The 17,746-nt window shown below is 31.4% G+C and overlaps 1 protein-coding gene across 1 annotated transcript in view; it reads right to left on the bottom strand.

Annotated features, from left to right (window-relative positions):
- The window catches only part of LOC139491692 (metabotropic glutamate receptor 1-like), a 59,832-nt gene extending 43,782 nt beyond the window's left edge, over positions 1–16,050 (bottom strand). Inside the window, exon 1 of the mRNA XM_071279505.1 lies at positions 15,177–16,050. Coding sequence (XP_071135606.1) covers positions 15,177–15,843 — 667 coding nt within the window. The 5' untranslated portion in view covers positions 15,844–16,050. The remainder of the gene's footprint in view (positions 1–15,176) is intronic.
- Positions 16,051–17,746: the final 1,696 nt, after the last annotated feature.

The following is a 17,746-nucleotide window of genomic DNA, read 5'->3' on the forward strand; positions in this document are numbered from 1 at the left end:
TTAAAAAGTGTCCAAAATCTTTCGTTTGATGAACCCGAAATTTGAGGCCAAAATCGGCCCTTACCGGACCTACTCCTTTTCATGTTTCATGTTTCATGTTTCAAGTACTCTCGTTTTTGTTAGTTTATCATTATCATAACCTATCTTGTGTCTCGGTTTCTTTCCAGTAATAAATTTATCGTTTTGTTTGGTTTCATTACAACTGTTACTAATTGTTGTCTTTGATAATCACTAATCGTTTTCTCGGTTCACTGATGTTTTATCTTTCTCAACTTGTTAGTTCCGTTTCATAAATAACTTATCGTTCTTGTTAGTTCATTTTCATTAATATCTTATTCGATATTTTTTGGCTTTATTTCACTAACTACTTATAGTTTTGATTAGTTTTTGTTCACCAATGACTAATCGTATTCACTGACCGTTAAAATCTTTTTGCTTGTTTATCATAATAACATTAATGAAAGTCGAAAAATCATGAATTGGAAAATTATTGAATCTAATTAAAAACAAATTTACAGCTTGCAGCTAAATTTTTCGTTAAAACTAAATGAGTTATTTGTACAAAACCTGTTTTCTGTCCCAATCAAAAAAGATGCAAACATTGTTAAACTTTAACATCAATTTCTGTGAAATAATAACCTAACAGATAATGTCATTAATTTGAAATGTGTAGTATTTGCCCCAAGAGAGAACATGACACTCAACAATACAAATAAAATCTTAACGCACATTTGCAGAAAATATTGAAAAACTAATTCAAATGAGTTATTTCTATTAGCATAGAATTTAAACAAAGATGATGGAATTCGATTATTCGTTTTATTTGCTTTTATAATACAAACAATACACGTATTGGAACGTTTGTATCGATCGGAAATTATTATATACTAGTTACTGGCACAATTAAGGCAATGTTCGCCATAATTTTTTACTCGTTCATTGAATTGAATATTTTGTTAACCAATTCTTCTTTTAATCATAACTTCAACAGTATAGGCATTATCATCTTTGTAAGTTTCTGGTCGTTAATTACCTATTGTTTTTGTTACTTTTTACACTATTTACTTATTGTTTTTTGTTAGTTTCTGTTCTCTGATGACTTTTCGTCTTTGTTTCTTTGTTAGATACTGCTCATCGTCTAAGTTAATTTTTGTTCACTTATGACTTATTGTTTTTGTAAATTTCTGTTCAGTAATGACTTAACGTTTTTGTTAGTTTCTGTTTACGAATAACTTATCGTTTTTGTTATTATCTGTTCTGTTGTCAAACGATGTATCGTCTATGTTAATTTCTGTTCACTTATGATATTTCCCTTTTGTTAGCTTTTGTTCATCTGTGTTGCTAGTTTCTGATAATTTATGACTTATCATCTTTATTAGCTTCTGTTCACTTATGACTAATCATCTTTATTAGTTTCTGTTCACTTATGACTAATCATTCTTTATTAGTTTCTGTTCACTTATGACTAATCATTCTTTATTAGTTTCTGTTCACTTATGACTAATCATCTTTATTAGTTTCTGTTCACTTATGACTAATCATTCGTTTTTTTTAATTACTGTTCACTAATGACTAACCTAGTTTTGAATTTTTGTCAGTTTCTGGTCAAGAATAATTTATCTTTTGTACAGACTGTTGATATCCTTTTTCTTGTTTGCAACAATAATCTAAAAAAAATCTCTTATTCTGGCGACTCATCTAAAATATCAATTATCGGAAAATTATTGAATTTAGTTATAAAAATGATTGTAATAATTTTTCAACGTTTAATCTACAGGAATTATTGGTACCAAAGCTATTTGTTCCATGTTCTGTTCAAATCATAGAAGAAGCAAACATCGTTCTACTTAAACATCAATTTCCCATGGAAATAGATAATGTTATTACATTTGAAATGTATAGTATTTTCCCCAGGAGAGAATCTGACACTAAACTCGACAAATAAAATCTTAAGGTCAATTGCGGACACTATCGAAAAACTAAATCAAATGTGTTATTTCTTCAAATTTAGAATTCAAACAAAGATAATAAAATTTATTATAATTAGTTTCATTTGCCTTTATACTCCAAACAATGTACGTATTGGAATGCATGTATCGATCGTAAATAACGTTGCCAACCCATACCTAGGGAATCACAGACTCTTCATTGAGCAATACTTTATTTACCTTTAACTTTATCTCGAAATGTATTTCTAGTATCATATTACTGGCACAATTATGGACTCATTCATCTTAAGAATTGAATGAATCTTTGTATGATTTTATTGGCGTAAAAGTGTAAATCGAAGCACAATTTTTTATGAAGGTATCGCTTCTAACTGAATATGTGCACCCGATCAACGCTTTTCAAACCTTTCAATATCATCAAAAGAAACATTTAGCTATTTTAATTACAGTTGTATATGTTACAACCATGATATTTATAGATTATCGTTAATCTTTTTATCGCTATTTTACCTACGACGAAGTTGTTAATTTCATTGACAAGGCACGTGTGCCCTTAGTTTCTAGCGATAGCTTTTCATATCACTCTACTGTGCTGAGAAAGTATATTATCAGTCAATAAGACCAAAGGAAATTTTCGTAAAATGTCGATAAAAAAAATTCTTCAGAAAAAAGTCTATGTATATAAGTTTTATAATAAAACCATTTAGTAATAAAACACATATGCATCACTTTTTTTTTAATTTGAAGTTTCATATTACTTTTCTGGGTCCTTATAGTCCTTACTTTCCTATTTTCTAGATTCAAGATTGAATAGTTCATTATAGTCTATTCGTTCCTCTTACTTTCACTTGGATTTTGCGCGCAGTATGTCGACTGAGCATGCACGAAAGCGTATATAGTTGACACGGATGGTTTTCTATGGAAAAAAGACTGTTTCAAAAATAGATTTAGGAAGTACAAAACACTATATGTATACTTCATATCACAAATATTTCGGATCGTTTGTATGGTTTAGAGGAGTTGCATCTCGATGAAATATTTCTCTCCCTATAGTAATATAAATGCATCTACATGTCGATAATTATCTGAATGCCTGGATATTTTTGTGTCACAAGACCCTTATTTGGGATGCTGAATCCTATCGTTTTGCTTATAGTTGGTGGATATCATTGTGTTTAGTGGTCTGTTGCTCGTATTTTTGTTGTTTAACTAGCTTAAGAATTTTGATTGCCCTTATGAATCTACTTCTCATTTTCTTATTATCCAAAATATATGCGATTCAAAGTTTTTTCTTTATCATTGCATTTTAGTAATTACTTAAAACGTAGCTAAAATGTTCAAAATAATAGCACTTGCTTACATGGTGACTTAATTTTTGTTTTATATAAAATGTTTCTGTCTTAATCAGTACTTGTGTATTGATATTTGGATTTAGCCAGGAAACTCTCTGACATCTACATTTATTTTGAAACTTAATGGTAGATGTTAAACGTCTATACCTAAGAATTACGAGTAATCTTAATTCATCTTCCAAACATACGTAAATGAACAATTCTTCTTTTTTGTTGGATCATAGACTGAAAATATAATGGTTCATCTTATAAAACCTTATTTTCTACCTTGCTGTGGTGTTTGATTCAACTGACAGTCCTATCAGATTTTAAAAAATCTTAATAATCTTAATAATCATCTGTGATTGAGAGGTTCAAATCTTCATCCATAAAGTTATTCTGGAAAATAATTTCAAAAGTAGTATTTGGTTATGACCAAGAAAATTCAATTTCTGATAATCAAGTCGCGGCAGATTTCTTCGAGGGCGTGATCTCATCTCAAAAGTAAAATTTACTAAACAATCCATAAGGGGATTCGATCTTCGCTCTCATTTCAACCAACATTACATACAACATAATACCTGTCTTAATTACTCATTTTCTTAGTTTTGCTACGAATACATCATGGGAACAATTTTATTGTTGAAGAAGGTCGGATATCTGAAACTTTCTAATTAGAGTTATTTTTACTGAACCAATAAAGTATGTATATATGATCCTAAGACACGTAACAGCACATTAAATAAACAACAAAATAACCAAGAATATTGGTGGATAATGGTAAGCTATATTTCACAGTGCTAATAACATCTTTGTGTCTATAAAAGAAGATAATTTCGATGTTATATATCATATCAATGTGTTGATCGAATTCCCCATACGTACAGAAAAGGAGATTAAGGAGAAACCAAATCAGCTAGAATCTAGCCTTCATTGCTAATGTGGGTTATTTACAACAATCATATAAATCTATAATACGTGTTTATACTGATATTACAAAGCAGAATTATGGTTTGTCTCCCGAAATATTGTACAGTAGACTTTATATAAATACAAAGATTTGTCAACGTCAACCACATACGCTACCAACTGAAACAGATACCAACACTCGAAGAACGGACAAAAGTATAACAAAAAAGGAAAAACCAAGAAAAGACAAACAATAGTGTACAAAACATCTGATGACCAATACCTGATCTGTGTCGCTGCATGCAATTGAGTGAGATAATATATATAAATTATCATTCCCTTTCACTAAAGCCAAGGCACCTTTGACGAAAATTTTCCTTGTACAATTAGACCCCGTTTACACTTGTACGAAATTGAATCGATCTTTATTTGAATCGATCTTTAAAAAAGACCAATTCGCGTTTACATCGCACAAGCAAGATCAATCGAGACCGATCTTATCTAATCCAATGCGTTTACAACATAAAAAGAACCGGTCTGACATTATAACCTTATATTTCGTAAACAAATAATCCTTAAAATAGAACAGTAAAGGAAATTCTGCATCTCGCACACACTGCAAAATGATGTAGATATAGTTTTGCTCATAAAAGTTATAAAAATGTCATATTATCGGCAAACAGAAAGTGGATAAATTGCAGATGTAAAACTGCTTACTCCTTAAAACTCAATATCGTAAAGGTTCAGATTAAATATTTTCGTTCCCATTAATGGAAGCCAAGAAATCTTTGGCGTGCAATCTGACTATCCTAGTCAATTAAGATTGGTATCGAAACCATCTTCTACATACGGGGTTCGAAATTATGATTGCATTACAACTCGTACCATATGTAAGACAACTCGGACCATTTTAATTTGAATATAACAGCAAGCAATATTTCAATAATAATGACGTTTCTGCATATCATTTACTCTTATTAAGAGCTTGCCAACGCTTTTTATACAAAACAAAGTAAAAACACAAAAATACTGAACCCCGAGGAAAATTGAAAAAGGAAAGTCCCAAATCAAATGACAAAATAAAAAGTTCAAACACATCAAACGAATGGATAACAACTGTCATATTTCTGACTTGGTACAGACATTTTCTTATGTAGAAAATGGTGGATTGAACCTGGTTTTATAGCTAGCTAAACCTCTCACTTGTATGACAGTCGCATCAAATTCCATTATATTGTCAACGATGCGTGAACAAAACAAACAGACACAATAGGTAAAAATCTCAAAAATAGGGGTACAGCAGTCAACATTGTGTTATCCTCTTAATCACTATAAAAACAACAAATGTTACGAAGTAGCACAAAAAGGCATACATCAAATTTAACATCCTCATTTTGCTTATGTTATGATTTTGTTTATCTATGTAAAATCCACCCATAAAGGATGGAAGGTTTTACGTACTGGTGTAAAATTGCGCGTTTGAAATTCGCACAGGTAGACATAACATAATTGTGTCGTTCAAAGTGTGACGGGATACATAAATACAGAGTCACGTAAAATATATATAACAAAAAAACAGACTAAACAGTAAAATTAATAATAATAAATAAAATAATTGTGTGGTTCAAAGTATGATGGGATACAAAAGTACAGAGTCACGTCAAATGTATATTTCCCTCAGTTTTATAAAAAAGAAGATGTGGTATGATTGCCAATGAGACAACTATCCACAAAAGACCAAAATGACACCGACATTAACAACTACAATTCACCGTACGACCTTCAACAATGAACAACGCCCATACCGCATAGTCAACTATAAAAGGCCCCGATAAGACAATGTAAAACAATTCAAACGAGAAAACTAACGGCCTTATTTATGTAAAAAAATGAACGAAAAACAAATATGTAACACGTAAACAAACGACAACCACTGAATTACAGGCTCCTGACTTGGGACAGGCACATGCATAAATAATTTGGCGGGGTTAAACATGTTAGCGGGATCCCAACCCTCCCCCTAACCTGGGACAGTGGTATAACAGTACAACATAAGAACGAACTATAAAAATCAGTTGAAAAAGTTTTGTTTGTTACCCCGATTTTGTTTTTTGTCCATAGATTTACGAGTTTTGAACAGGGGTATACTACTGTTGCCTTTATTTTGTATATCACAAAAAACAGACTTAACTGTAAAAGTAGTATTAATAAATAAAATAATTGTGTCATTCAAAGTATGACAAGATACATAAGTAAAAGTAATATTAATAAATAAAATAATTTTGTCGTTCAAAGTATGATGGGATACATAAGCACAGAGTCACGTCAAATGGATATCTAAAAAAAACCAGACTTAACAGTAAAAGTAATATTAATAAAGACAAATAAAAGAATACCATACCACGTTATTAAGATGATAAACAACGTCAGTACGAAAAATCTATACTTCAAGACCATCGTGTATTATTAATTGTGAAGTTGATACGGAATATTTATCAACAAGTTCTTGGTACCGATGAATTTTTTTAGAAAAAGGACGAGACGTTCTTTGGCATAACCCTGGTTCATCAACTTTCTGCTCAGACACTGGTGACGTGTCACAAAGTCTGAGTAGGAGCTGCAAGATCTTGAATACCGAATAAGTTGGGAAATGTATATTCCATATGCAGGTGAAGTTGGTATATTGCTACTAAGGTGGGGGAAATCGGTAATTTCAAAATTAAAATCGTCTCGCTTGTCATAGATTCTGGTACTGAGATGACTGTGTATGTCAAATTCGAGGTATAAGTCTAAAAATATTCTTTGGTCAACGCTCACATAACTCAATGATATTTTTATAAAGCATGCAATTTATAATGATTACACAGGAACATTGTGTCTATTTGACTTATAGCGTTTCTTACATTGCTAAACCAAATGTTAGGACTTATTAGAGGGTGGTAAAGGGTTATTTTTGTGCGACATGTTTTGCCATTTTTATTTCCTGTGCATCCGTGAAAAATGTTCGTTATTCACCGTCTTTCGTGAAATCGGTAAAAAAAATCAACGTGCAAGACTTTTTTGATTGTTCGTTCATCGTGAAATGACAATTTTATTTCGCGTTCTTCCGTGCAGACACCCCCCTTTACGCCCCTCTTATTAGTACTGGTACAGACCCAAGAGATAGGCTATAAATTTGTCTCTAAATGGCGTACCGTATAAATCATCATATAAAAATCGTAGGCAATGCCATAAAAACGGAAGAAACTGTAAATGTACGACTTAAGTGAAGAATTATCGTTCTTGCAGCTGATCCCGACAATATGTACATAGAAGACACAGCCGGAACGTTATATTTATTGGGTAATTGTTTTCAGACATTTCTCATAAACTGGCCATTTGTACTGAAAGTAATTATGTGGCAACACAAAATCTTCTACTACCCTCATTATTGTTTGTTAAGATAGAATCGGAATAATAATTATACTTAAACTAATATTACTGGAAACTTTAAAAGTGCATCAACCCAAATCAAGCTGAAAGAAAAAAGTGCCAGATGAGAACATTAAACACACGCAGTAATAATTATCATGAGGTCAAAAACAGCAAATAGTATACTAAAAATCCGAGTTGTGGGGTAATAAGCAATTATGAGCTGATACAAACACAAAATATAAATCTCTTAGTTACCAAATTAAGATCGTGCAAATATGTTTATGCATATTCGTGTAGGAAGATTTTTGCCATAATCCATAGTTTAAGATGAACGAATAGTCTACCTAAAAGTTAAATATTAGTTATCATATAGAGATTAATACATACATCTCGGGCTGATATGGGTCGAGGGATGATACCCGGGCCGATATGGAAAAGGCCATGTATTAATCTCTTTATCATATACTTGCGACAATTGTTTTATGTATGACAAATTAACAAATAAAATAACTAAAAATAGTTAAATTATGGATCCAACAAATACACTATAATTGCCCAACAATAACATCACTACCTCCATATTCATTTATGTTACTATTTCCTAAATAGGCATTTTGAAACATTGAAATTTGAAAATGTTTTATGATCATTATTACTCCATGTTTGTTGTACTATGAAATGATTCATAATTGTCAATGGCATTTGTTAGCAAAGGCAAGTACCAAACTATCCCACAAAAGTTTTGACGTCGTCATAAAAATATCTGATGTCACAATGGAAATACCGAAAGTAACTTGCACGAGAGGCACTATTACGGGTTTTGTGCACGAGATGCACCTGAAATGGGTTATCAGCCTGGGTGGGACATTACGGCTTGTGTACTTCCGCTCATTACAAATATGCAAAAGCTATCATATCAATGCTAAGGATATGATAAATAGTTATAATAGCAAATTAATATAATGATTTCTGTTAGGTGTGAATTAAACATTGAGTTGCATTGTCTATAAATTTTTAATCGAATGATCATATAAACTCGTATTATATATAATTGAATTCATGATCATTCTTCACAAACGGTTAATCAAAGGCATTTGGTAGTACTATATCCTTTGTTACTAAAATGTGAAATCTTTCATACCAACTTGATGATGTATGACTGACTGGAAAATAAAAGATTATGAAAAATTCTGACAATTAGCTCTTAAAATCTCTAGTGTATGAGATTTGATGAAGAATCTGAATAAAGCTTTACCTAATTTCTCCTGAGATATCAGATCTATATAATCAAGTTTGTCTCCAGCAGGACATTTATTACTAATCAATACTATTGAATTGTACTGAGAACTTCCAATTTGACATGCATCAGCATCAAAACCAAACTGCTAAGTAACAAAAATAAAACGGAAATTAAAATAGGATTGAAGTTAAAATGCGGGTCGCGTTTATTTTCCTGTCAACAAATTGCAACTTATCGTGATTCAAAAGTTGTGTTTTGATGATGGACTGCATATGGCACTTTTAATGGTACCGTCAACTGATATTTTATCTGTAGGATTCGGTGAGGTTTAAAAATCTAGACGTAAGCTGTCGGTTGTTTGAGACAACATTCACGCAAAAACACAATTTTTAGTCAACGCTGAAATTGTCTTTGAATTCTCAAGTTTTTGTTAAAACGGCTTCAGCGTATGAATGGCATTATGTTTAAATGTTTTATATGCATTAAAAAAATACATATTTAAAATCACATGCTTATAATATGTCATGGAATTATTACAATTTTATTTCCATGTATTAATCTATTTGTTGAAAAGAACAAAAATAATTTGTGGGTGGTCCAGTATGTCGGACAAACAATAATGACCAACTATAAAACCTACAGCATCTACTTACACACTTGTTCCTTATTAATTTGATATGTATAATATAATGAATCACTGATGAAAAAGCTGTTTTTCCGTAGACATCTATAATGTTTTATACTGGTACCCAGCTGCTTTAACTGAGTTTATTGGGCAGGTGTATAATATGGCCAATACAGTAGTGTGTCTCAGATAAACATACTGTATGCTACTTCTTTCATCTAAATTCGCATTACTATTCTTTTAATTTCATCGTTTACATGAAATTTATTTTTTTCACGTCTGTGACATCATCGAACGAGACTATAAACACCTAATTTCTAATTACAATGGGAAACCCGACGATTTCACGTATGGCTCAGGATCTCACCCTTCCGGAACACCCTCAATCACCCTGGTACTTGGCTAGGTTCGTGTTGCTCAGTCTTCATATTTTAATGTAGTATTATAACTTGTTTGTCTCTTCTTTGTTTTAATTGTTTGTCATGATTTTTGTCGTTCTCTCTACGACTTATGAGTTCTGCTGATTCTCCATTTTGTATCCTATTATGAAATTTTCAAAAAGTGGAAAAAAAGGAAATAATTATCACTCAATACGACATGATAATAACTAATAATTTTATGTTGAAGTCTTCATCCGGCGAATTTGAACTGTAAATGTATAAAACTGTTGTACAAAGTTTGATCTATTATGCACAAATTTAAACAAGTACTGATAGAAATAACAACACGAACAACGAGTAAAATCACAAAAATACTGAACTCAGTGGAAAATCCAATCGAAAAGTCCATAATCACATGGCAAAATCAAATGACAAAACACATCAAAAACGAATGGACAATAACTCAGTCTGTCATATTCCCGACTTGGTACAGGTATTTTCAAATGTAGAAAATGGTGGATTGAACCTGGTTTTATAGCGCTAAACCTCTCACTTGTACGACAGTTGCGTCAAATTTTATAATATTGACAATGATGCGTGAACAAAACGTAAAGACAAAATAGGTAAAAATGCCAAAAATAATGGTAAAAAGTCTAATTCGGTAGGTCACATTCGTGATCAATACAAATGTATCTTCAAATAACCCTCTTCACAAATTTAATATTCTTCTTTTCTGCGGTAAAGTAAAACAAATTGAATTATCGTTAACTAAAAAGTTGATTAAATTTTGCGTTTCGGAAAATTTATATTTGCTTCATATTCACCATTCTAAAAACGCTGACTGTCAAAAGAAATCTGAGTGTTATTTTACAGCTGATGGATTTATCAATCAGAAAATATCAAATTTTCTATAGCTTAATTTAAACAAAATGAATACAGTTTCAGACATTTCATGTTGCTTGAGTAAACACTATCGTCTTTTGGAAGGGAAACATCTATACGAGATATGAATTTTCAAGAGTAAACATTATATCTTCACGATTGATTAATAAAAAGTGCGTAATCTGTTTAAGACAAAGGTCACAGGGATGAACTTTGTTGGAGTGAAAGTTAAATAGTATGCATGAGAATGTTACTGGTTCAAATATTTACTAAACTAATTATCTGGGGAAATAACAGCTACATATGTCCAACCTGACGATAGTTGTCATTTGTATAAATAGCAAGTAAATATTTGTTAGAGGGAACAATACCTTTACAACATGTATGCATAGCAGCTACATATGTTCGAACGAACAATACTTACCATATACATATTATATAAACAGCAGCTACATATGTTCAAGCAAACAATACATACCATATGTAAAGATATCAGCTACATATGTCCGAGGGAACGATACTTATCATATATACAAATAGCAGCTACACATGTCCGAGCAAACAATACATGTACATACCATCTGTACATATAGCTTGTACATATGTTCAAGGGAACGATACTTATCATATGAACCAAAGAATATTCTTATTCATATTGGGGCAAGGGATTTACAAGGTGAGGGAGTGCAAGAGGATGAATGTTCCCAATTATTAGATCAGTGTACTAAAATGTGGAATAACTCTAACATATATGTCCTACCGATCATCTATAGAAAGGACTTCCATGACGATATCGTGAATGAGGCCAATAATATCATCGAGTTGGTATGCGATCTGTACCCTAGTATCCATAAAATTGAACGTTTTGAGCCTAGCTACGATATGTTTCACGATGATGTCCATTTGAATTATGGAAAGGGGCTACCAGCTATTGTGAAACATCTTTAGATCGCCCTGAACATTCCATACACAAATAACACCCAACACCAACGAAATCGAAGACAGGGTGACAACAACTTTAGCAGATCAACTCACCAATCATCTTATCGCCGCGATGGACCAAACATGGCAAATCATAATACAAACATGAATTCACATCAGAGTGTAAATCCACTTCATGGTCATAGTTTCAACCACCAGTACCCACCATCATTCAATCAACAACACATGATGCCATGGTTCCTACCAACAAACCACGCAATGAATAATCCGAACTTTAATAATTGGAGAAATCCATGGTCTGTTCCTCCTTTTGGTCAGATTCACTTTTCACCTCCGGATCAACAACATGCACACATATAACTTGTTATTTTGCACTGATTGTTAAATTCTAGTCGTACATGGTTGTTAGTCATAATTTTGTATTAATCATTATTTTTCATTCAATTAGAAAAATGTAATAGCTCTTGCTTGTTCTTATTTCTAATTATAAATACATGTACATGTAGTATAACATGTGTATACATTGTATGTTTTGATTTTTTTTCTTTCTTTCTTTGTAATTATGATAAAATAATTGTATCATTTTATAACTCTGAAATCTTCTATTCAACATCTTTTTATATTTTATTTCATGATGAGACCTTTAGCAAAAAAAGTTAAAAGTAATGAAAATCTTTTAAAAATTGGCATGTGGAACATAGAGGGTCTCTCAAGTGAGTAAGCAAATGACCCACATTTTCAAGATATAGTTTCTAAATTTAGTATTGCTAGTTTTGTAGAAACCTGGATAGGTAGTGAATCTATCCAGGATATTTCCATTCCTAATTTTGAATTAGTCCACTCTAGTAGCAGGAAAAAGCATAAGAAAGCAAGAAGATATTCTGGAGGAATTAATATTTTTGCAAAAAGTTCAATTTCCAAAGGGTTGAAATCTTTGACAAACAGTCATCCCGATATACTCTGGATAAAACTAGGCCATATGTTTTTTAGTATTAGTAGAGATGTTTTTGTAGCTGTAGTTTATATATCTCCTGAGTATTCAAGTTATAATAATAAAAATAATGATATAGAATTAATTTACTCTATTCTGCTCAGTGATGTAGAAAAATATAGAAGTATGGGTGACATCATAATACAAGGTGATTTTAATGCATATACAAACACCCAACTTGATTTTATTGAATTTGATAATGTAACTGAACTTGTAAACTTAGATGATTCAGAATATCATCCTGATAGGGTATTGTCAAGGAATAATCTTGACCACAAACACACTAACAATGGTGGCAAATTATTATTAAATATGTGCAAAGAAGCCAAAATCAGAATTTTAAATGGCCGAACAATTGGCGATTTAAATGGTCAACCAACTTGTATAACATACAATGGTAGTAGTGTTGTAGATTACACACATATCTCAGAAGAATTGATTGATTCAATAGGATACTTTGTAGTTCATGATTTTACTTCCCTTTCTAACCATCGCCCAATTAGTTGTGCAATGTTTGCTAATTTTTTATCAGTGCCGTGTGATTCACACCAACTAGACTCTTTGCCGGGTAAATTTCTTTGGACTGATGAAGCAATTGCTTCATACACAGAAAATATACAAAGTCAAATGTTTAAAAATAATTTATAAATATGGTGATTTGTCTGTAAATTGTTTATTATATGCTGATGATATTGTATTACTATCAGAAAGCAAAACTGGTTTGCAAGCCAGTCTCAATACTCTTAGTACATATTGCTCAAATTGGAAGCTACAGGTTAATGTTCAAAAATCAAAGGTTTTAGTATTTAACTCTAATGGTAAAACATATCTAAATGAGTTTTTCTATAATGATAATGTCATACAAACTGTCTCCAAATATTGCTACTTGGGAATAATGTTAAAGTGTAATGGCAACTTTAACTTGGCTGTATCCTTACTAATGGAAAAGGCTAGGAAAGCATGTTTTAAGATTAAGAAAACAATTGGATTGGATAATCCTTGTAAACTTTTAGAAAAATTATTTGATTCATTAGTAAGCCCCATATTGCTGTATTGTAGTGAGATTTGGGGTGTTTTTGATAATTCGGGAGACAATTCCATTTTGGAAAAATTCCATATGAAATTCATAAAAGAAATTCTAGGTGTTCATTGTAAAGCAATTAATGCTGCTTGTAGAGCTGAACTTTGCAGGCTACCGTTATGCTCAAAAATATCATTTTCTTGTATTAAGTTTTATGATCATATTTTAAGGTCTGAAAACACACTTATATCCAAAGTTTTTCTGGCAACTGAAAAAAATAACCCCTGGACAAAGAAACTTTATTCTATTTTTAACAATCTAGGATTTTCAAACCTAGCTGGGGGAAACTTTTCTATTAAACAATATCTACCAAGTATTAAACAACGAGTGATTGATCAGTGCACACAGGACCAATCATCAAAAATTCATGATTCATCAAAACTAAAATTTTATCAACAATTTCATAATTCAAAGCAGCGTAGTTCTTATGTTGATGTTCTAAGTAATAGATTAGAAAGGTCATCTCTGTGTAAAATTAGATTGAGTGCACACAATCTTGCTATTGAAAAGGGGCGATATTTAGGTTTAGCCACTGATGAACGAGTTTGTAATGTATGTAAATCAGGTGAGGTAGAAGATGAAAATCACTTTTTACTGAAATGTGAAATTTTTTCAAACTATAGATTTAACTTTAAAAATAAGATATTAAATATACTTCCTACATGTTGTAGTGAAAATCAGCTAAATATTAATACATGTATTAATAGTAATTCTTTAAAAGTCCTGAAAGTGACTAGTTCTTATATATATATAAATGTCTGATGTATAGAAACGAGATTTTAGCTTCTTAATTATAACATATTTAAATACTAGTAACTGTATGCTGTATTCATTGTTGTAATGCACTGTAATATGGGCCTTTGCTAATTATTGTACTTGTGTTTGTGCCAATAAAATATTTGTATTTGTATTTGTATTTGTATAAATAAATATATGCTACATATGTTCAAGCAAACACTACATACCATCTGTATAGATAGCAGCTACATATGTCAGAAGTATCAATACTTATCACATATGTAAATATCAGCTACATATGTCAAACAATACTTATCATCTGTATGGATAGCAGCTACATACGTCCGAAGCAATACTTATCATATATATAAACAGCAGCTACATATGTCCAAGCAAACAATACTTATCATATATTTAGATAGCAGCTACATACGTCCGAGGGAGCAATACTTATCATATATATAATTATAAATATCAGCTACATATATCAGAGGGAACAATACATACCATATGTATAGATATAAACAGCAGCTACATATGTCCAAGCAAACAATACTTATCATATATTTAGATAGCAGCTACATACGTCCGAGGGAGCAATACTTATCATATATATAAATATCAGAGGGAACAATACATACCATATGTATAGATATAAACAACAGCTACATATGTTCAAGCAAGCAATACTCACCATCTGTATAGATAGCAGCTACATATGTCCAGTTAAATTTCAAGACGATATCTAACATGGCCTGTGCTTGGTAATCATCAGATGGCACAACTCGCTGAAAATATTCGTACAGGTTCTTATTACTTAACTCCATACTTGTAGCTGAATAACCAATTTGTGGAATTTCGAACAGTTGCAATAAATTCTGTACCTGAATTGTATTAGAACTAGATCCTGGACCTAATAGTCCTGCTATTGGCTTGTCTGAATCCACAGCACACTGGTCTCTGGAGGTAAAATTGGTTTCTAAAGAATCTATGCTTGCTATAGAATCTTTAATAAAGTCTATACTCTGTTCTAACGCAATTGGAGAGTACCAGCAAGAGTCCCGTATATCATAACCCAATTTTACACCCGGTAAAATAGATGTATCGTTGTTGATTTTTTCGAGTGTTGTTAGAAACATTTCTATTCGATGTATTCCGTACTGTTCCCAAATTTCTGCACATTTTCTGGTATAAACACTTGTATCATGAGGAGCTTTATGTACAGGGAACAAAGCTCCAATAATTATATCCTCATCTTTTCGGGCTTTTTGGGGATCACCTACATTGCTAAATGATACATTAACATGAATGTAAACTAGTAAAAACATGAAATAATTTCGAAATAAAACGTAAATTTCCATTGTGCGATATTTTATGATATTCTAGAAAACAACACTTTATCATGGGTACACAAAATTAAACGCTTTCTCAATACATGTTCTAGTATCCCATTCAGATTTTCAAACCATGAATAAACATCTATATATATTCTCTACGTTGTTAAATTCTTGTTCTTTACAAAAATAGTTCACTTCTATGTATAACAAGTTTTTATAGGATATATAAGTGACTTCCGTTTTCCGTTTCAACAGTAGTTAGTCTATTCCGAATAGCTATAAGATAGAAGGTCGATATGTTTAAACACCTGTCCAACGTGAATGACATTACTGAAGAAGAATTTTGCTGTCCCGCGGGACAGTCACATTTACCAATACGCGATCAAAGAGTAATCCAACACGGAGCTACTGCTAACCAATAGATAAAGACAATCGATTCTATCCTCCACTTTTATTTACATGGGTATATTTACTTGAAGGAAATACAATTTGCAACCATCTGCCAATAAATGCCGATAGAAAAATAAATATTTTGAATTATTTTTAAATCACATTCTCTTACTACTAGAAGCAATCAGTTAGTGTGTTTATAACGGAGAAAATTATAGGAAAACTGTGTTTTGTAATTTATTATTTATATTGTGTAATCGGAAAACAATTGATTTTGATATTATTGGAAACAAAATATTGTTTCTACCTGCTATTGTATTGTCTAATGCACAAATTGACGTTTATAATCTGAATTGAATAAACGGAGATGTGGGTGATGTTTCAATAAGCCAGCATTACTATAAATCACAAAATCAAAAAATGGCCTATGAAGTAGAGAAGAATGAAGTATATATACAAGTAGACTTGAACAATACACAAGTTTCTATACAAAATTTAGCATACATAAGTTGTGGACAAATTAAAGATATTGATTTCAGCACCAAAGTCCTTAAAATGCAAACATATTGAAGCTACAATTAAATACGACAATTGACAAATGTTTGACTAAGGACAGACACAGAATGTCAGCCACTCGACAAAATATGATTGCTTTGCCGTATTATGACTCGCTATAATTTTTTTATTTACTCAGTACTTTAAAAAAAATACCTCCTTTTCTATAAGGGAACGACCATTTAACATTGATTAGGGAGGGGGTTATTATATAAAAAAAAAAAAAAGATGTGGTATGATTGCCAGTGACACAACTCTCCACAAGAGGCTAAAATGACGCAGAAATTAACAACTATAGGTCACCGTACAGTCTTCAACAATGAACAAAGCCCATACCGCATATGAACATAACATTAACTTTCATGGCAAAAACTTCCGGTAACCTTTATCCATACCTGTTTTCCCAACAATCGTAAACTTAAAATTGTTTTGTTAGTCCCAATTTAAACATGCCTTTATTGTTCTAAAAAATAAAACACAATTCATAGCATTCGATAACTTTTGTGACATTTTCCAATTAATCTTATAAACATTACACTTAATGTGATACCTGATCGAGGTTTTACGATATTAGTCTGAAACAGACATCAGAAAGTAAAAAATTGCTTTATAATAATGCATGAGAAAATATATATGTTTACTTCCAGTTTTATTAATGAAGAAGTAATACGATATAATGCCGTACATAAACAAGAAAAACGACAACAATTTTAAAATATCAGCGATTTCAAGATGCGTATTCACAAAACTATATCAAATGTCTTCAAAGGATTAAAACCAAACAGTTAATTATCTGTCTGTAAGCCAATTGAGTGAACAAAATATATATTAAAAACAAAGAAATAAAAAAGATAGGAGGTGGTAAATATTAAACTTATAAATGACCACACATATTGCTACTGGTATTGGATGTCTCCTTTTTAAAAACCTCACTGAGAACATCTTATGTTGGCATATTTTGTACTATTATGAATAACAGTTT

This window comes from Mytilus edulis, chromosome 10 (genome assembly GCF_963676685.1).
Source record: "Mytilus edulis chromosome 10, xbMytEdul2.2, whole genome shotgun sequence".
NCBI lineage: Eukaryota > Metazoa > Mollusca > Bivalvia > Mytilida > Mytilidae > Mytilus > Mytilus edulis.